The 22,320-nt window shown below is 40.4% G+C and overlaps 1 protein-coding gene across 1 annotated transcript in view; it reads right to left on the bottom strand.

The window, feature by feature from the left end:
• PRKCH (protein kinase C eta) overlaps positions 1-22,320 on the bottom strand; it is a 157,028-nt gene that overhangs the window by 29,012 nt on the left and 105,696 nt on the right. Inside the window, exons 3-7 of the mRNA XM_072761707.1 lie at positions 11,266-11,416; positions 8,726-8,760; positions 5,440-5,528; positions 3,621-3,750; positions 1,279-1,406 (exon numbers count right to left, since the gene is read on the bottom strand). Coding sequence (XP_072617808.1) covers positions 1,279-1,406; positions 3,621-3,750; positions 5,440-5,528; positions 8,726-8,760; positions 11,266-11,416 — 533 coding nt within the window. The remainder of the gene's footprint in view (positions 1-1,278; positions 1,407-3,620; positions 3,751-5,439; positions 5,529-8,725; positions 8,761-11,265; positions 11,417-22,320) is intronic.

Below are 22,320 nucleotides of genomic sequence, written 5' to 3'. Positions count from 1 at the left end.
GCTTGAATCTCACTTCCTCCACTTAAATACTTCCCCTGGTTGGGCTGGTATTAGCTAGAAAACTCTAAGCCAGTATTTCTCAATCTTTTGTTTTAACTCATTCTTCTCTTTTGATAGACTTAAGATTCTTTTTCATGTCGTACTGTCAAATAACAGGTAATTTTGTTTTTTTCACTTTTAAATATCATAACATTAAAGATACTTGGTTCAAGGGACAAATGACAAATGGCACTGCCTATTGTGCCACTTGGTCTGTCTTATTCTCATTACATTTTAGGAGCCCTGGTGCAGGCTGAATTCCTTAATCTATGCCCTTTGGAACAGTTGTCCCATGCATTAGAAATCCCCCTCATGGCATCAGCATCCCACCTGTCCATCCATGGGCTAAACATCAGACATTGCTAACACTTTCCTGAAATAAAGGAATATAATCTCAGTCCAAGTCCCTAATCTACCCATAACAAGGAAACAGGGTGGTGATTATGGACGTTTCTGGATAACCCAGAACAGTGACAGTGATGGTGCTTCCCTTCCTAAGTACCCAGAAATATTTAACAGTTAAGTCTAGAATTTTCCTAAACCGGATATCAAGCTAAACCTTTCACAAACCACAACAGTAGCCATGGCTCTTTCCCAGTGCTCTGCAGGCCCAGCCAGGAAGGCAGCAATAGGACATGAGTCTGGGAAGCAGTCGAGGCTCTAACGGTCACAGCAAGTGGAGGTGACTCAGGGAGGCTGTAAGACAAAACATGCCCACGGCAACTGACTACCCCACCCACTCCCAAGAGCCAAGAGGAAGGAACTCCTGATTGTCGCTGAGCTTGAGAGATAAATTCACAATCCATAAACAAAAACTGCAGAACAGCTAGACTCCAGAGCTGTGGAGAACCTCAAAGATCTTCAAGTTCAACCCTGTTAGAGGGGAGGAAGCAGAGGCTCCAGAGTTGCTAGTCAACTATACTGCAGGGGCCCCAGCTAAGAGGAAAACCCAGGGCCCTGGACTCCAGGGCTGTACCAGACCACAGGAAGCTAATTTAAAAAAAAAAAAAAAACAAACTTCTTCTGCTTCCTGCTATATCTGCATGCTTGTTATTTCATGTCATATAACTGTATACAGAATCTTCTTGGTGGAACAAAATGCTCTTAAAAAATACAATAAATCTTGTTTATTGTGTTTGCTGAGATTAGGAACTTTGATTATGCCACATGCACTCATTCGGACTTGCCACATCTGAACAACGTCTAAATTGCAATACATTGCAAAAAGCAAAGTCTCACCGAGGTTGGAGAAATATTTCCGGGCTGGAGGCCCATTCCTGCCAGGGTCTTGGCTAGCTCCACTGCATTTACACCACAGTTAGGTGCCACGTTCGCCTGACATCGAATGTGGACATTCATCTTACATACTGGAGGGGGGAAGAGATGAGAATCCACATTCAGGAAGGTGCAATATTCAACATACACTGCAAAAAAGAACTTTAATAACCTGAAAGATGATGACAGAGGAATTGTACAGGCTGCACAATGCCATCTTCTCATTAAACTGAATTCACACTCCAAACAAACTCTGACATTTTTCCCATTTCCATTTTATGCAGAAGCAGAAAGCCTGGCACACTGATAAATAATAAATTTCAAATCCACTTTTTCACCGTGACTTGATGAAAGACATTCATCTAAATGATACGTAGTAGTCAAAGCCGATTTAACAGCATGATTCAATACAGAAATCAAAATGCTCATCCCAGTGAAGTTTCAGTCAATTAACAAGGCATCATGTCAATTGACTCTATGCTTTTGCCTGTATCCCTCAATAAAAGGTAACAATCTAAATGCCACATATAGATTGCTGTTCAGACAGGATGGAAACGGTGTTTCTGAGAGAAAAACCTCTAAAGCTCTCTTTCTGAATATTGTTGTGGTTGGGTGGCCCTCACAGCACAGGGTACAGCATCCTGTGGGGCTGTGGTTCTCACTGCTTGCAGCCTGCGCTTCTAACTACTTCATGGGGGAGAGAAGAAACTTTTTTAAAGGTCAAAGTAAATGGCAGTTGGAAGAGGAGAGAAGAGCAAGCTAAATTCCTGGTGCAGAGGTAACTGACCTGGGAGGATGAAGGGACCCAAGGTCTAATCAGCAGAAAGTTCTGACACAGTTTCTTTACTGGGGCCCTGCTGATTGGGAGGCAGAACTCAAACCGCAGGCAACATATTCCTGCATCAGGAATGTCAACCCATCGTTGGAAGCAGACACAGATCCAGGCTCTGTGGGGTCTGGATTTATGTAATTTAGGGTGCTCTCTTTAAGAGAAAGAATATCCAATCAAGTGGAGAGTTCTGGAAGATACCCTTGCAGGGAAGGCACCCTGAGGCTTAAGCTTCATTAGCTTCATGGTGAAAGCCAGTACAGAGACGCACACCTGCAGTGCCCTCTCTAAAGGACCATGTGACAATAAAAGCAAAAATTACAGGAGATAGATCATTGTGTGTGTGCTACCCTCAGGCCACGAGGGACAAGAACAATGCAGATGAGCCCCACGCCTGGTCCTGCGTGACAGCAACAACTATACAAAAGCAGAAAGTGACTTTTGCAATGAAACCCACACCTAGGGGTGACCATCCAACTTCAGATCAAGCAGTGCCTGAACCAAAGCTACACATGAGCTGGTTGCTGTTTTGGTTGAAAAAGAATTATTTCATGTTTCTAGGAAAAAAGAATTATTAAATGACGTTCTAAAGATATTTTTAAAATTTGCCTCTCCTAAAGACAGGTGACTAGTCCCTCTATGTTGGCAGAGCAGGCTTGGTGAGTCCAGACACTTGATGGAAGTTGTCTGCCTGCAATGACATCAACTCTGCCTCCCGCAGTGACTCAGGATTTATCTAGAGCTTCAGGCTGAAATTCACCTGTATTTCCGCAGGGGACTGCACCCCCATGACAGCCAGATTGTCATGGCAACACTCAGTGGGAGACAACTTGACACTCCCCAGCTCCTAACAGGACAGGAATCACACCTTACTCTCAGACCCTTTGCTAAGGCCAAAGTTCCCAACTCAAGCTCCATTGGGCAGAGTTACTGAAGCACAAGTCCATGGCCAAAGCTCAAGCATCCTTCACCCCACCTACCTCTCCAATCTCTATCCACCTCTTTGAGGAAAAGACCCAGGGCAGCTTTTCTCGTGCTTTTACTCGATTCCTGCTTATTTCTGGTGAGGTCGCTGGACCTACTCTCCTGCCGGTTCTTACTCATAACCGAAGCCTCTCCTTCGGCCACCTCACCTCCTACCACCTTCCGTTTCTGACCAAGATCCCATTTTTCCCTCTTTCAAATATCTATTAAAATATGCAACAACTAGCAGGCCCTAAGCACTAAACAGATGACAGCCAGCTACACAGAACACTGAGTTTAACAACTGGCTGAATAGACATTTAGGAAATCTTTTAGACCAGATGTAGCTCTCTTTACATGCCTGACCAGGAACACATAAGCACAGACTACTAAGATATAATTCACAAAGTGCCTTAAACCATCGATCCTAGGTCAGAGGCTGAACCTATAGGATTCTGAAAGCTTGTAGCTTGGTGCTTTCATGAAGTGGGTACCCAGCACCCTAGCATCTCACTTTTACACTGAAGTCCTTGTCGCATTATCCCCCAGAGCAGCGAGCCACAGTGATCGCAGAACGTTGGTACTTTGTAGTTGTGAATACTGAACTTGTGTGGGATGTTGATTCCGAACCTCTGTTCAGCAATCTGTAAAAGGGAAATAGAAGCACAAGAGCTAGAATGCCACACCAACATCTTTTGTAGAAACTGTAACAGGAGGCCCCCAAACGCAAAGTGTTACCATGACACCTGAGCTAGGTAGATTATTTCACTGTACTCAGGCCTTCCTCGCCAGGCTGAGCACATTTTCTAACCAATAAGACTAAAAAGAAGGGGTGTAGTGTGCATCAGATGGTTCACCATTTGGGGAGATAAATGGTGATAAATGACCTTTTTATCATCTTTATATTCAGGCTGTATTTCTCTCCTTGACAACTCCCTCACACCCATGTCTATTTCCTAGAACCTTTTAACTTCAGGATTAAACAGGTCTCTTATAGACCAAATACACTTGCTAACACCACCGGCTTTTCCAGATATTGTATTGGTGGGGACCTGGGAGGAGAGGGTGGCATCCAAAGGGCATGGAACCACAGAAGGAATTCATTCCATGGTGACACTCTAGTGGCTTCCTAGTGGCTTTGCCCAGCATTTGCATTTTACAATCTGAGTGCAAAGGTCCTGCTTTAATCTCACCAACTGCTTCCAGCACATAATCAGACTAGGCATATGCTCTATGGTCTATGTCACAATTTGGTTTTGTTTGTTTGTTTTTAACGACTTTATATATTTAGTCATGAGAGACATAGAAAGAGAAAGGCAGAGACATAGGCAGAGGGAAAAGCAGGCTCCATGCAGGGAGCCCGATGTGGGACTCGATCCTGGTACTCCAGGATCATGCCCTGAGCCAAAGGCAGATGCGCTCAACCGCTGAGCCACCCAGGCATCCCTATGTCACAATTCGAAACAACAGCAGATTCACATGTGACAAGGAGTGCAGCAATTATAACTCCTCTTGAAACTTTGCTGGTCTCTTTCTCATAAAAGCAGTAGCACGTACCTCTGCACGTGCTCTTGAGCAGTCGTCCTATCTGTGTGCTGCAAGCAATACTGAGCTCAAAGTCAGACTCTCTCATGCGTCTGCAAATCCACCACTCACTGTCAGCAGTACTCCATCTGCTTTCTATCCCCACATTTAGATTGTGCCCAGCCCGGCTGAATGCAATGTGAGTGACAAGAACAAGATTCAAGCCTTTATATATAGAAGCGCATCCTCCCTGAAATTTTGGAAGACACCGGAGGGGGCTAACAGTCACCTTATTGAGGAGGCACAACTGACAGTTAACAAATACTTTTCACATCAGTTCTATCTTGCGTAAGCCTCACAAAAGTCATGTGAAGGAAATAGAGATCACATTTTAAGACTGAGGCTGACAGAGAGGTTAGCTGGCAGAGGCTGGATTCTGCATTCAAATACTAGTCATTTGATGCCAACCTCAGAGATCTTTTAAGCCTCCAAAACTCTCTCCAAATTAGAAAAAACTGATGCTGAGAGCTTGTGACCAGCTGGTCACTAATGGGATCAACTCAAGGACAGGTCATGCTACACAAGCAGAGAAATAAAAATACCATAATATAAAAAGGAGAGAAAATTCAATTCTGATACCACCATTCACTTCAAGGAGTGTGGAAGGGAAGTGGAAAAGGGATGGAGTGAGAAAAATAGAGAGAGAGAGAGAGAGAGAGAGAGAGAGAGAGAGAGAGAAGAGAGAGAATAGAATTGATGTGCAAATAAGCTTGTGCAGGCACTTAATTAGCAAACTACGATCTTCTTACCTTTGAATCCATTTTGTTAATATTGTTCTGGCAAGTGCAGGCTGTAACAATTAGATGATGGCAGCGTTTATGGACAACACAGGTGCACACTAGGGAATTAAATGCATGGTTACACATTCATTAGAGCCTCACGGTCAGCCAGTCCTAACAGAGTCAACAAGGGCTACACCATGCCAAGGTGACTTGATTTGGGTGTCTGGCCCACACACGGGCATCCAGGGCACCCACCCCTCCCATAATCAATACCATTACCCTAACTCATGCCTCTGCTTACATCCAAACTATTCGCACTCACATCTTGAGCCTACTTCATCCTTTCTGTCTTTAATAACACCTGCACTCACCACCACAGGAATCCTCTCACGATATAATCCTGGTCACCTTGCCCCACGATCTAAACCTTCAATAGCCTCTCGCGGCCAGTGAGTTGAGTTCAAATTTCCCAGGTGGGTTTCAGGCCTTCTGGAAGCTACCCCAAGCTTCCTGTTACCTTTCTTTTCTGGGCACTCTTTGTTCCTGGAGAAACTAGACTGGCTGCTCTTCCTGGAGTAAGCCTTTGCTCTTCCCCACACACTGACCGTGTCTTACTCAATCCCTAGGACATTCTCTTTGTCTATTGTCTAACTACTTATGTTTATGATAAGACACACTTGAGAAATGCCTCTTCCATGAAAATATACTACCCTTGGTGCCCCTTCTAGACCAAACTATCTCTCTCTCCTTGGTTCTCTTACAACCCTTAGCCTGCCCCCCAGTGTCAACTCTTCCACACATAGCCTCCAATGGCCTTAGACTTCCCAGGCAGCATGATGCCTTGAACAAAGTAGGCACTCATTAAATATTTGCAGAATGACTCAATCAACTATTTGAATACTTAGAACTTTCAAACATTTTTCCCCCATTTCCATCTGGATAACTGACATAGGGCAGACAGAGTTCAGTTTGCCATTAAAAGATGAGCAATTACAGTGGAGCAGTATGAAAATACATGTTATTTTTTTAGATCTTTCAAGACATGTAGAGGTTTTTAGGATTAAGTACGTAAACACTGATGACATGTCAGCAAATAGTAATATACTTTAAAACAAATCTAGCTTTCAGCAGGCTTAATTTGCAGGAGAACCAAATTGAAAGTTCCCAGAGAATTTGCCTTTTTAGATGAGGGGATCTCAAAACCATCCCTCACATAGAAAAATCTTATATTCTCAAGCATCTGAGGTTTGGTTATTTTTGTCATTAGCTTGGCTAGAAGTTTACCAATTTTATTGAACTTTTTAAAGAATCAGCTTATTATTTGGTGGATTTTCTCTATTGTTTCCCTAATTTCAATTTTACTGATTTATGCTTTAATCTTATTTCTTCTGCTTACTTTAAGCTTCTCTCCTTTATCTAATTTCCTTAAAGACGAAAACTTAGATACTGATTTTAGGTCCTTCCTTTTTAATGTATGCATTTAATGCTATAAACTTTCCTCTGAGTACTGCCTTTGCTGCATCCCAAAATTTTGATAAAATGTACTTTTATTTTCATTTGGTTTGAAACATTTATTATTTTTTCTTGAGTCTTCTTTTATCCGTGTGTTATTTCAAATGTGTTGTTTAATCTCTAAATATTTGGGGGGCTTTCCACTTTCCAGCTATCTTTCTGTGATTCACGTGTACTTTAATTCCACTGTGGTCTGAAAAGAAACGTTTTATGATTCTATTCCTTTATGACTTCTATTCTTTTAAATTTGTTAAGGCTTATATCATGGGCCAGAATATGGTCTATATTGATAAATACTCCTTGCGAGCTTGAGAACAATGTGTATTCTGCTATTGTTAGGTGAGGTAGTCTATAAATGTCAATTTAATCAAACTGTGATATCCTTACAGATTTTCTGCCTGCTGGACCTATCAGCTACTGAGATATTGAAGTCTCCAACTGTAACAAAAGATTTGTCTATATACCCTCACAGTTCTATCAGTTTTTGCCTCACGTATTTTGACTCTCTATTGTTAGGTGCCTACATGTTAGGGAGTATTAGGTCTTCTTGAAAAACGGGCCCCTTTATCATTACATAATGCCTCTTAGTTCTGAAGTCAGCCTTGTCTATTGATTAGTGTTAGCATGGTATACCCTTCTCAAACCAAGTATTTGGTTTTATGTCCCTTAACAAGATGTGAACATATTGGGGTCTTCATATCTCCTGATCAACATTCTTTCCTGTTCTTTCAACAACAAGTGGCCCACTGAGAATCAGTCCATCAAATATCCTGGCACTAAAAGCATAAGACAGATCAGAGTTGACTGCAGGACATGTCCCTGTGCTGGAGAGGGACCAAAAAGTAATATCAATTCTTATATGTGAACTATGTTCTCATTTGGGACTAAGATTAATAGCATAAAGTCAATTAAAGTCATATTGATTATATATTCTATTTTTCTAAATTTGAGAACCCAATAGAATTGCTCATACATGTTAAAGTGAAAATTATATCCAAGAGTATGTCCTATACCATTCTAAAGGAAAGAATGTTCTTACCTCACCTTCTCCAGAAGAGAAGGCAGGATTTCCTTACTGACATAGAGGCTAGGATAGGTAGTGCTATTTTACCAATCACCTGTAGAATGCAAATCAAGAAGATAGGTACCCTATGTATTGTGTGATGATGCTCAAGCCAACAACAAAGGTAGTCCAAATAAAAGACAAACCAATCCAGTCTGGCTAAATATGAGTAAGAGCCTTCTTTAACTCCTCCCATTTGGAACACTAGTAAATTGGTTTTATCTTAGAATTGTGAAAATCAAAATAAATTTAATTCATAATAACTTACAAGATTATTAACGTATTAACTTTGAACATTTCTTACATTTTTTAAAATTAGAAAATCAAAAAGCAACTGGGGTAATAACTTCTATTCCCTATGTAGGTTAAGAGACAACACTGTGCCATTTCTCACCCCTATTAACAACAGGGTTGTAAAAGAAAAATTTAGCTTCAAGATTTAAGGGTACTGCTCACAATATGGCATTACCTTTCAGTGTTTTCATGTTATTGCAGAGGCAAAACTTTAAACAAACTTTATTAGGTATCTCAGCTTTAGAAATAAAAATATTCCTTTTATGTTATCTAAAACATAGCCAAAATTTAAACCACACTAAAATTTGCAATTCTATAGGGGGTCTCATTTGACCTGCAGAGTTATTTATCACAATATTAATGAAATGTATCTGTCTCCTCTTAGTATAATCAGTTTTTAACATAGGAACAAGATTAAACATAGTTTTTAAAATGTTTTCTTACCTTGACATTGATAACCCTGTTTCCCGAATACTCCCCTGTTCAAGACAACAGAGAAAAAAGTCATCATCAGTCTATTTCAGCCACAATCCTCCTGTAGTCATAGTACTTAAGTTCTCACTTTACTTAAGGAAAACAAATGCATGCCATCCTTTGCTCCTTTATGAAAAGCATAATTTCAGAGAAGAAGCAAAGATGAGGTGCTTTCTGAGCCCTTGTTACCACAAAGACAGAGGAAGTCACCTGATGACCAGAATGCTCCAGTGATATACACAGGTGGATATTGGTGATCTTCATTCCACCCACCTCCCTCTATGGCAAACCCCATGTCCTCATCTGGTCTTGTGACTGAGCCTCAGCCTGAAGGATCACTCCACCTTACATTTGCACTCACATACTCATAAAGATCCACAGGTTGTGAAGTAAACAGCTGAGCCTACAGAAGCTGCCTGGCCTGAGGCTCCCTCCCTCTTCTTTGTGCCCCCATCAGCCCTTAGAGTTCAACAAGGGGTGAGGCACAGAAGTGCTGCCACAAGATGCCCGTCAGGCCCACAGCTGTCATCTTGGTCTCTCCCCTAGGATATTCTCTGGGCAGTGATGACATTATCCCCATTCTCATTTAACACAGACCATAGTTTATTAAGCCTGGAGATGTGCCAGGAACCAAGCCACATTGCTGACATATAGCATCTCATTTAATCCTCGCAAAAGTCATGAGAGGTAGCAGGCATAACAGGAAGGCTCACAGCACAGACTCTGAAACCAAACGGCCTAGGCATGATTTGGGACACATCATTAACTCCTTTGAACCATAGTTTCTTCATCTATGAAGGGCAGTAATGACCACAGTACCTACTTCATAGGGCTGTCATGAAGATAGAAAGAGGTGATAATGTAAAATGCTTAGAATGGCACCTAGCATTTTAAGATCTATATAAAAATTCATAATGTAAGCAAAAAAATTATCTTTATTTTACAAATAAGGAAATATTGATGGATTATATACCTTATCTAGGTTCACACATTTAGTTGGTGATGAGACTGAATGCCAGAGTATATACTCTTAACCATATATATGTAACATACATTAATATTATATTGTGTGTGTGTGCCTGTGTATATGGGTGTGTGTGTGTGTGAGTGAGAAAGAAAGAGAGAATGTGCAAGCGAAGGCTAGTTGAGTGGGAGTTAATGTTTTCTTGGTGGAAAAAATTTAGTGAAATTATCAAAAAAAAAGTTTCCACTGAGAACGTTAGTTGAGGTCCCAGGTTGTCACCACAAATGCCCACAAGGGTAGGCAAGTCACAGAAAGGAGGGAGGCAGAATGATGTGACATGAAATGAAGAGTGGCAGACCTTTCAGGTCAGGAAAACCACAAGGAGAGAGGTGGACAACACCTAACTAGAGAATACAGATCCCACAAGAGTGGAAAATGGGCTCAAAGTGGCCAGCACTTTTGATTTGTTCAATTATCACAGCAGGAACTGTTTCTTTCTGAAGACTAGAATTGTGATGGCACATTTGTAGGCATCATATCAACAGCCAGTTTAAGGTCTTTGGTTTAGACAAGACTCTATTCTTAATGTAAAATGCCAGAAACACTAACCCTGGACTCTGACTGCTAAAAGGTAGCAGGTACTTTTAAACCAAAGTAATCACACACACACAAACACACACACACACACACACACACACACACACAAAACCAAACCACAAACTCATTGATTGATAACTCAAAAAAATTTACTCTGAACCAAGTGCTTTTGACTTAAACAAAATGACTAAAGTTTGCAACAAAAACAAGGATTTCCTTTTATGCTATACTCATATGTCTTTTCTCCTTCAGAGATGGGCATGTATGTGTACATTTTTGGATGTGTGTAAGGGATCGTTTCCTTCTTCCCTTTCCAAATAAATGTGTTTAATGTTGGCTCTAAATGATGATAGCAATTAACAAATTTATTTTACAGTATAGATTTGCCACTGAGGCTTAAGCTTCAGTCACACGTATAGTAAGATATTGCCCCAATTTATCTAGAATTTCTCAACTGTTAATTATTGCAATTCCTTAATACCAAGGATTATAGTATGCAATCACTATAAGTTATTACCTTTGGCCACATACACTGTATGCTCACTGTACTTACAATAATTAATTTCTGTAACCTATCACATGAGTCATACTTTTTTTAAAGCAATACTGCTGTTTTTTTTTCTCTCTTAGTGGCTGATTATCCAATTTATTATCTATATATTGATTGATTAGTCTCCCTAATTAGTGCCTCTTAACCAGTTAATGATTCATTAGCACCTTTCCCCAAATGATTGGAAGAAGAAATAACATCTAAAACTTGGATCTGTAAATTTAGATTCTTTTTTATTGGGAATTAAAATTGCTGGATCAATATATTAGAATAAAAAGCAAAAATCAGATCCTAAAACAATTCTTCATAATCATGCTTCCTATGAAACTACACACAACCAGAGGAGGCCTTGATTATAGAAAGAAGCTCCTAGGAAGAGAGAAGCCAGGAACCTCATACCAGATAAACTCCCTGCAGTGAGAGCAGTAGGTGGGCTGCCTCAGGTACGTGGCCATAAACTTGTGTCCATTGATCTGGTGGACTCGCCTTCGCATAGCCCTTTGGCGCTTCCTGGTAAAATGTTTGAAGATTCGGTCTCTCTGGAGAGTGGCTGTACATTAAAAGAGAGGAAAAAAAGATTAATGTGCAAATGAATCTAGCTGTATCTAATGTATAAGAAAGCATAATAGCTCAAATACTCTCCACATTGTTTCTTCTTTATTGAAGATGCAAAATACCCCAGAACATCATCATGCTTCCTAGGGACCTTAGGACTCTTAATTTGTAAGGGTCGGACCTAAGTGAACTCTGAGATTACCGACTGCTTAATTATACCTGGCTATCTTGGACCAGTGGCTCTGGCACAGACCATAGGTTCCCCAGGGTTCTAATGTTCCAGTATGAGGTATCAACCTGGTCTTCTAGCTCCTATCCAGCTGTGTGGGGCCTCGGGGCCATTGACTGGCTATAAATACCAGTAGGTAACTCTTTCTGCCATCCTCACAAATAGAAGGAGGGAACAGCAGCAGCACAGTGAGGGTACTGGCCTAAAGCATCAGTCCCCAACACCATGTCCGGAATGGGTAGAAACCCGGACTTGGGGCAAAGTTCCTTTTCCAACTTCACATTTTTAGAAATAGTGGCTCCTAGTTTGAAGAATCAAAACTGCGCCCCATCTAAAAACAGTAAATTATTTCTTCCACATAATTATACTAGAACTTTTGCAATGTGTGCAGAGATTTGTGATTAATAAAAGATTACTTCAATAAAGCTTTTCAATTAATCATTTCAATGCAAAGAAAACTTAAGGAGTAACACAAAAATAATCTGCTAATAAATTTCAAAACCTGGAAGAAATAGATTTCTGTGAAAACACAAATGACCCAAACTAACTGAATAAGAGCTACATAAACCAAACAGGTGGATTTATTTAGAAAAAAAATTGGTAAGATTTTCTATGGACCGCCTCTTGAAAATCAGCCAGGCCCAGATGGTTTCATGGGTAAATTATTTGCAGCCTTTAAAAACAAGATGATATTAACATTTAAACCTGTTTAAGAATAGAGAAGCAAAGAAGCGCCCTGTTTTTTGAAGGGAACTATGTGATACAATCCCAGGACTAAAAGATATAATGGATATATCTGAAGATATATCAGAAAAAATAAATTGGGGGTTAGTAATCATTTTTCATGTCATGGACTCCTTAGCCTAGTGAAACTTATAGATCCCTTCTCAGAGTAAAGCTTTATAATCTTAAAATAAATAAATACACACACATACATACATACATACATATATATATATATATGATTACAAAGCAAATCAAGTAGCAAAACAATAAATTTTTAAGTGACATATATTAATATATATGCTTTTTTAAAGAAATTAAATATTGTGCACCTGGGTGGCTCAGTTGGTTAAATGTCTGCCTTTGGCTCAGGTCATGATCTGAGGATCCTGGGATCAAGCCCTGCATTGGGCTCTCTGCTCAGTGGGGAGTCTGCTTCTCCCATTCTCTCTGTGCTCCAGCCCCCTTTCTCCCTCAAATAAATAAATAAAATCTTCAAAAATAAAAAAAGAAATAAAATACTTAGTGCTGCACCTGGTCATGATTTTTTTTAAGATTTTTTTTAAGATTTATTTATTTATTTATTCATTCATTCATTCACTCATTCATTCATGATAGACATAGAGAGAGAGAGAGAGAGAGAGGCAGAGACACAAGCAGAGGGAGAAGCAGGCTCCATGCCAGGAGCCCGACGCGGGACTCGATCCCGGGACTCCAGGATCGCGCCCTGGGCCAAAGGCAGGCGCCAAACCATTGAGCCACCCAGGGATCCCCGAAACCATAGATATTTAAAAACTGTCCAAAAATTCTAATGAGGGAAGACTTGTCCTACATGATAAAACAAAGTTACAGTGACTAAAACAGCATGCTATCACTTCAAGAAAAGTCCAAAACTAGGAATCAATTTTTCTTAAAGAGAACATAGTTCAAATTAATGGGAAATGAGAGATTATGAATAGTGTTTAGATAACTAGTTAGCCTTTTAGAAAATATCTTTATCTCACTCCTTATACCAAAATAACCTCAGGTAAATGTTAAGGAGGAAGTTATGGAAAAATAAGGGAAAAAATATATACTCCTAGGATGGGATAAGCGTAACAATACTCTAAAACTATAGAAGACTCACAAACCTGCAATTTAAGGAATTTATTTTTTTAATGTTTGTAGATTTTTTTAAATATTGCATTTATTTTTCATGAGAAACACAGGCAGAGGCAGAAGCAGAGGTAGAAGCAGGCTCCATGCAGGGAGCCCGATGTGGGACTCAATCCTGGGACCCCCGAGATCACTCCCTGAGCTGAAGGCAGACACTCAACCACTAAGCCACGCAGGTACCCCCAATTTAAGGAATTTAAAGTTCTATTTGGCAAAAGACACATAAACCAGTGTGTTAAGCCAGAAAGTTAAACACAACAAACAGGGGGAAAGGGATTTGCAAAATATGACAAAGGGTTACTATTTATAATATGTAGAAATTAATAATAAAAAGGGATGAACAAACTAGTAAAAATGGGGCAGAGGAGGTGAACAGGCAATTTATAAAACTATAAATGCAGACAGACAATAAACATACCAGATGTCCAATCCTATCAAAGACAGACATATAAAAATCAGGAGGTAAATGACATTTTACTTAAATCGGTAGATGTTTATAAGGATTGCTAATGTGCCTATGCTTACAAGGGAATGGGGAAATAGGCACCTCCTCTCTGCTGGTAGGAGTTTAACTGGGCTCCAGTCCTGCTCTGCCACCTTCTGGCTGTGCCTACCCTGCAAAGCCTCAGTCTTCCCATCCATAAAACCAGGTAATGCTTTTCTCATAGGTTTTTCCAAAGACTGAAAGAGGTATTGCAATGAAAGCATTCAGCACAGAACGGAGCCCATGGTAGCATTTAACACATGCAGCTATTTCAAGAATATATATATTTTGAGACCAATTTGACAATACCTGTCAAAGCTGTAAATGTACATTTTTTTTTAATTCAGCAATTCAACTTCTAGGATTGTTTTTTCTATAAGAATGCTAGGAAGAATATATGGTATAGAGATATCAATTGCTACTTTCTACTTAACAGTAAAAATTAGGGTTTACATCAGAAACCTCAAGAATGAAATGCAGAAATAGAGAAAATGAATCTGGTTAAGACACCAATACTTTCAGAGGCTCTGGCACAGTTAAAATTCTACCTGCTTCAGTTCTTATTTTGGGATGTGTATTTGTAAAACCTTTGGCAATTAGCCTAATTATTTTCATTCTCAGGTTTCCCATCTGTCTCAAGAAGATACTTATATCACTGTTCTCAGTCCTATGGGGATAGCATCATAATCAATATTCCTGAATTTCTTAAAATCCTGTATAAGGATCACACATGAACATAAGTCACTCTCTTATACAGCTCTCTTCTGCATTATTTCCAGAAGCCATTTAGTAATAACAAAAAGATCAGATTTTAATTTTCCTTTGCTGGGCAGATGATAAAATTTGGCCTAATGATCACATTATATCTAGCATATGTTATCACCAGCCTGAGACCTAGCTCAATACTGGCCAGTGCAAAATCTGTATTGAATTACTAAACACTTATCACATCTAGATGCAAATTAAATTTCCCCAGGGGTCTAATTATCAAGAATTTACTTTTTTAAACCCTTAATACTATGAAGAGTGGTTAAAAGGTCAGCTCACTTGTATTTTTAATATTTCTTGAATTGAATCCTGCCCCCCTCCCCGCCCGCCCCCAACAGCTCTTGCCATAGTAATAACAGGACCAATGAATTTTCCAGGTGATTCCTTCTAGCCTGAAGGACTAAGGAAGAAACTACTTGCAGCTATCCACTGTGGTGGTCATCCCTTAATGCCTTCGCTCCTGCCTTCCACCCCTCCTGGAATGCTCTATCCTCTTTTTCTCCCCTCTGAATAGTTAACTTAGACTTATCCTATCTGTCTCAGAACCTAAGTGGCATCCCCCAAATCCTAAATCAAGGTGAAATGCCTCTCTCCTTCTTCCCAAAGCAATCTGGGACTGCACCTCAATCTTTTCCTAATCTCATAGCACTGGGAACGAGTTCACCTCTATATCCCAGATGTCTCAGAAGCCCCTCCTATGTGGTCATTTTAACTAAACTTTCCTCTTTCCTCTTCTGTATTCTTTTGCTCAGGGGCCTCTTTTTGTTTAAAAAGCACAAAAACACACTCATACACACCTGGGAATTTGAAAGATGTTTGGTTAAGAAAACAGGAGCTAGGGGTGCCATGGCTTCAAATGACTTTCACTGTCACATTCTCTTGATAAGTACCCCAGACAGAAAAAAAGAGCTCTCAGATTGCACTCTGCCCAGGTACAGACTTGACCTGCACTTTATAATCAGAGCACACAGGGAGGGGGCTTCCTCGCTGTTTGCACTGTCTCCTTTTTCCTTAGGACTCAGTTTCCTTAGGACTGAGTTAAAAGCACTTAAAAAAACAAAAAACAAAAAACAAAAAAAGAAGACTATTTAATCCTTTTGTACCTTAAACCAACCCAAGCTTGGAGAAATTTTCCAGATCACATGTGTTTTGTTTTGTTTTGCTTTTTTTCAAACACGTTAGGCAACCTTAACGTGCTTTGCAGCCAAAACTTGCATCACAACTTCTGTTTTCCTCCTGAGATGCTCAGTGCCTTTAAGTAAATAGGAAGCTGGCTCAGTGCCTAGCAGGGAAATTCACATTCCAGGCTCAGAGGTGGGCAGGCCTGGAGACCTGCTCTGTCTCACCAGAGTGAGTTTTGACAAGCCATCCCATCCATGGAGTGGAGAATAATTAGGCCAAATACAACAAACATGAACTCTTTTGAAATAAAATTCTATTTCATAAAATCTGATTGTCATCCCACACACTCTTTAGAACTTTTGAAGGCACAAATGACTGGGAGCCACGAAACCACTCCAGGGTTCATTTTCACTGCCAAAAGTCCTACTGGACTGCATGTGGTGAACCTGAGGCCCTGTGGGAGAGGGGAATCTCTCTGAAGTCTCTGTAGAGCTGCCTTAACTTTATCTCAAAACAGTAAGTGCTTCATCCTCTTTAGTCTTTTGTTCTATCTATCTGAAGCTAAGGTTTTCTATCCCAGCTGTAGAAACCAGTGATTTTAAAGTACTACTGAAAGCAGAGATCATGTCTCCTAATTTTCAAATGATTGCAACCAAATTAAATAGGAGACTGAAAGTCTACAGCATGGCACCTTTTAATATTAAGAATTAAGTAGGTATTTCCAGAATATAAAAGGCATAAAGGGAATAACTTTGATTCGGTGTAAAAATATGAGTCAACTTTGTTAAGCTGAATTTGCTTCACAGCCAGGGCACAGCAGTTTACAAAGATCCATGGCGTGTCTGCAAGGGGCCAAGCTGAGGAAGCTGTTTGGCCTTTCTATGCAACAGGCTGGACTGGGTGGTAGTTGAGGATGCAGGATCTGGAGCCTGGGCAGGAATTCTGCTTCCTGCCTTCCAAGCTAGGTGATCTTGGGCAAACTGTTGACTCTCCTATGTCTCCATTTCCTCCTTTGTAGAACAGGAAGCACAAGAGAACCTTCCTCAAAGGGCTACCTTAATGACTCCCTGAGTTAATAAGTGTAATATAATTAGAAAAGCACCTGACAGGTAGCAAGTGTTACATAATTGTGAAAGCTCTTCCTCCATACTACCATGGAGATCAAAGAACAGAAAGGATTTAATTTAATCACCTAATTGCCTAGAAATCAATACTTAGGGAACCATTCCCTTAAACACCGTGCCCAAGGTGTTTGACCTAACCAGCTAGTGTCAGAACTACCACTAGAAATCCTCCACTCTTGGTGTTATCCCAGGGCCTCATGGGTAACCTCACACTACTGTGTCCTTTATGAATATCAGGTCTCCTGGAATCCCTGGAAAGTAATACATTTTCTGGGGAGGAAACAGAAGCTAACAGGAAGGTTAAGTGAGGTCAAGTAGCTACTGATAAAAGTGGGGTCACCAGACTCTGTTTACTATTGTGGAACATGGAGCAATGCTCTCCCACGTCTTTTTTTCCTTCTTCCTGAGATATTTGTTTTATCGTTTGTGCGTATGGGAGGGAAGAACTGGGAGAAAAACAAACAGGAAGACCTTAGAGCTAAGCAAGCTACTAGTCAAGAAAAAAAACCCCAGAAAGTATTATGTTGTTTATCTCTCCAAAATATATACTGAAAGGTAACAAGATAAGGTCGCGAGAGAATCTTGCTTAATATCCTCAAACACACTGAATAGGCAACCATCTGATCACAAAACTCTGTGCACGAAGAATGATGCAGAAGAATTTAACATTAGATGATTCCTGTCTGAGACAATAAGGATATAAACAAAGAGAGATTAGGACATGGGTTACGCAAATACAGAACTCAATGAGTCTTTACGATAAGTACACACCACCAGTGGGTGAGAGCATTTAAAGGGTGTTGAGTGAAGAGAGAATCACAGCAATTGTGTATCTAGTCTTCTGATGAATTAAGAATGACTTTATAAAGGGACTGAGCTTAGCAGTTGTTTGGAAAAGAGGAAGGAGAATTTGAGACACAGGATGGAGAGAAGGTTCCAGGACTTTATGTCAGCACCAGTGACAAAGGCTACAAAAAAAAGGTGTTAGCATTTTAAAAATTGCATGCAAAAGCCCCCAAATAACACTGAGTAGTACAGAATCTTCTGTTTTTGAAAAGTGCATACCACATGACTCATAGCTATTTTTAAATTCACAGAGAGTGATTAGACTCAGTGCATGAGGAGACCTGACTCTACAGGTACCATGCACAGGTGTTTCTGAGGGTTTGGCTCCCTCTGAGGAAGGTCAGCCTGCATAAACACCTTCCATCATGCATCATGTGGATGGCTATCACTGGCAAGAGGAAGAGAGAAAAATCATTTGTTCCTACACTGACTCTCTTGAGTGGCCCTCATGGCTCACAGCACTGTAAAAGCTGAGCACATTCTTACCCATCATCCCAGACTCTTCTGTCAGCAGAAAGGTGAACAGAACTAAGCTCCTAGATGTGCCCAAAGCTTCATCAAGAGCAATGGGGAAGGCCTTTCACTCCACTGTCACAAGGAGAGGGTACTGTCTCCCATCATATCTTCACCCTCTTCACTTCTGTTAAACAGGAGTACCACCAAAGTACAAACTCTCCCCTTTCCAATACTTGGAGAGAAGTACCTCAGCTCCAATAGCATCTGTCTCCTCTCTCTACAATTTCCTCCAAAATCCTCTTCACCAGCTCTCTTCTCCCACCCAACCTTTAAACTTGTATGTGTCCCAACACTCTTTGCACGCCATTCTGGTCTTTCTGGATGCTCATTCATCTCCTCAGAGACCTCCTATGTTCTCTTGGTTTCTAACAATTGCCTATGTACTGAAGGCTCCCAAATCAGCAGTTCTAGTTCTGGCTTCTAACTACACATAAAAAGATACTAAACATTTCTAAGTAGCTTCTCAGCAGCTCTCCAAGATATCCGCAAATAACCTTAAATTGACGTTTGTAGGCTGAGCCCTCTTCCCTGCCTCTTCAACCCACTCTTTCTTAGATAATAGTATTGCTATCCTTGGAGTCACCCAGAAAAAAACTAAAGATGTTTTCAGATCCTTTTTCTCCACCCACAACCAATCAACTGTCAAGTTCTACTAAACCTATTATAATCTGACTAGATCTGTCCCTCCCATATTCACTGGAGATAGTTCATGCTACCTTCTTCTTCTCATCTAGACTATGTACTAGTTTCCCAACTAGGCTCTCTGCATAAGGTTGCTCCCCTCTGCAATCCATCCAGTTATGCATATGAAATACAGGAGGGATCATGTCATACCCTGCAGGGAGGCAGCTCCCCTGCTATAGTCTACGTAAATCTCCTGAATGGAAATTACAGTAGTTGTCCTAGTTGGACCATAGTAAGGTAAGGGGGTGGATTTTCCCCCAAAGGATTGTGTTCTCACTGTCCAATATCTGAGAGAAAGTCAAATCTTCAGGCAACAAAATGACTTTCAGTGGGACCTAAGTTAGGTGGGAGACAGACTCTTTCCCTTTGGTCCTTACTCTCTGGTGTCTGGACTTGAGACCCCAGGAATAATCTGTCTAGAAAGTTTTACAGAGACAGACTGAGGTAGGCTAGGAGTAAGCCCAGTCATGAAGGTACACAGATGTGTTCAACATCCCTTGTAAGGGAAGTCATCTAGTGCATATTATTCTACATATACTTCAGTTTCTGCCAGTAAGCCTGGTTTACATGCTCCAAGTAGACCTGAGCTCTGCCTTGAAGAGTGCATTAAAGAGGCTACCATGGTAGACAGAGGGCCTAGTGAAAAGTGAGAATCCCTAGAGAAACGTGAATCCTGGGACATAAGACCTGGGGATACAAAGTCTAGCCACTTCTCCCAGGTGGTAGTCCTCCCTGTTGTCAACCTGGGAGGACAAGGAGTCCTTTCATCAAGAAGCCAGCAGATCTTACACTCCTCTATTAAATCTGTTCAGTAGACACCAATGTCAACAACCCTGACCCAACATCCAGGAAACCATCACATCTCCTCTTCCCTATCATCCTACCACATGACTGGGCTTCTTCAGTGATCTCAAGGAATTGATGAAATATCCTCAAGGGGCAGAAAAACTGGAATAGTTATTCTCCAGCTGCCATCTGTCATTGGTTGATGGCTGTTTCAGGGGCAGGGGGCATTAATTCTTTAGAATTTCCAGCTTTTCTTTGTGCCCTGAGACGAAATATGGAGGACATCCACATTGTCTGTCCTAGAATGAATTTATACTTACTCTGGTCCTGCTTTCTTATTTATAGTTTGGTGCCATAAATACTTCCTAAAAAGGTACTCTAAAATTCTTTGCAGAATAAAGTATAAATAGAAAATTCTATAATAATAATTTTCAACTATTATTGTGCCTACTCTTTCATGCATACATAATTTAATGACAGAAATTCCCTCTTGCTCCCTATTATCAAATGCAAGAATCCTGCAATTCGTTTCTGCAAAAATGGTATGAATTCCTACCCCGTTGCTGTGATTCTGGAAATACTTCATTTCCTTCACTCACATTGATTTCATCCATAAACAGAATTCTAACGGCCACTTCTTCATTCTTCAGTTTTTAAAATGAAAGTTAAACATTACTGAGTGGTTCATCACCACCTGGTTTCATCAGATTTGGATTGGATTATACAGAGGTAGGTCCTCATTATGCCTCTCACTGTTCTCCTATCTGGAAAATACCTCAAAAATGGCATTACCTTCAACTCCAAGCTTAAATTAGATTAAGTGTCTTGGTTGTATGTGCTTTAAAATATAAGCATTTTCCAATTATCTGGTGATTTTTCTTTTATCCTTCATTACTAAATTTAACTGGGGAACAACTGTCTCATCCATGGTATTTCCTGTTCCTCTAAGGACCTTTTTTGAGCTTAATGTAAGAAGACAATGAAGCCATAATGTGCAAAGAGCAGTATGTGAAATGTATCTTTTTGCTCTTTTGTTGCTTTTGTATGATAATATATGATCACTATAGAAAATGCAAATGGTACAGAAAACTATAAAGAAAAAACTTTCTCTTAAAAATCATCTTAAATCTCATTGTACAAAAAAAAAAATCATTAAGTATTTTGGTGACCATGCCAAATATACACACCATTTAGGCATACAATAAGTGGGATGCCTGGGTGGCTCAGTGGTTGAGTGTCTGCCTTCGGCTCAGGGCATCATCCCAGGGTCCTGGGATTGAGTCCTCCATCGGGTTCCCCGCGGGGAGCCTGCTTCTCCCTCTGCCTATGTCTCTGCCTGTCTGTTTCTCTCATGAATAAATAAAATCTTAAAAAAAAAAAAAGACACACAATAAGTGATGGCATACTCTATGTGTTATTTTGCCAATACTTTTCACCCAAAACATCGTCTCATATCTTTTTTTTTATTTTATTTATTCATGAGAGCATGAGAGACACAGAGAGACAGGCAGAGGGAGAAGCAGGCTCCCCACGGGGAACCCAATGCTCCTGGATGCCACACAAGCATAGCCTTCCCTACTATCAACATCACTCACTAGAATGGTACCTTTCTGAACAAGGATAAACCTATGATGATACATCACACAATCACCCAAAGTTTATAGTTTACCTTAGGGTTCGTGCCTTTTTTTTTTTTAAGATTTATTTATTTGACAGAAAGCACAAGCAAGGGGAGCGACAGGCAGAGGCAGAGGAAGAAGCAAGCTCCCTGCCAAGCAAGTAGCCCGACGCGGGGCTCCATCCCAGGACCCTGGGATCATGACCTGAGCCAAAGGCAGATGCTTAACCAACTGAGCCACCTAGGTGCTCCTTAAGGTTCCACCCCAATGTTGTATATTGAATGCAAACAGTAATAACATATATACATCATTATAAATATCATGCAGAGTATTTTCACTGTCCTAAGAATTGTCTGTGCTCTACCTGTTTGTCCCCCCACCCTCTTCTACCACCACCTGTGGTAACATGGATCCTTTTGCTGTCTTTTAATTTATTTATGGTTTTCCTTTTCCAGAATGCCACATAGCTGGAATCAGACAGTATATAGCCTTCTCAGATTGGCTTCTTTCACTTAACAGCATTCATTTAAGGCTCTGCCATGAGCTATCATTCCATGGTGTGATAGCTCATTTCTTCCTAGCACTGAGTAATATTCCACAATCTGGATGTACCACAACTTATTTTTCCCTTCACCTACTGAAGGACACCTTGGCTGCTTCTAAGTTTTGGCAGTTATGGATAAAGCTGCTACAAATATCCACATGCAGGTTGTAGTGTGGACATAAGCCGTCCATAATTTTTAAAAGCTACTATTTGTTTTTATAGCAATTAATACTAGAGTTACCATTTAGTCATCCTATATTATAAAAAGGAAAATGAACATGCCAACTGGCTTAAAAGTA

The sequence above is a fragment of the Vulpes vulpes genome, chromosome 6 (genome assembly GCF_048418805.1).
Source record: "Vulpes vulpes isolate BD-2025 chromosome 6, VulVul3, whole genome shotgun sequence".
Classification (NCBI taxonomy): Eukaryota; Metazoa; Chordata; class Mammalia; order Carnivora; family Canidae; genus Vulpes; species Vulpes vulpes.
This window is presented reverse-complemented; position numbering and strand designations above follow the sequence as displayed.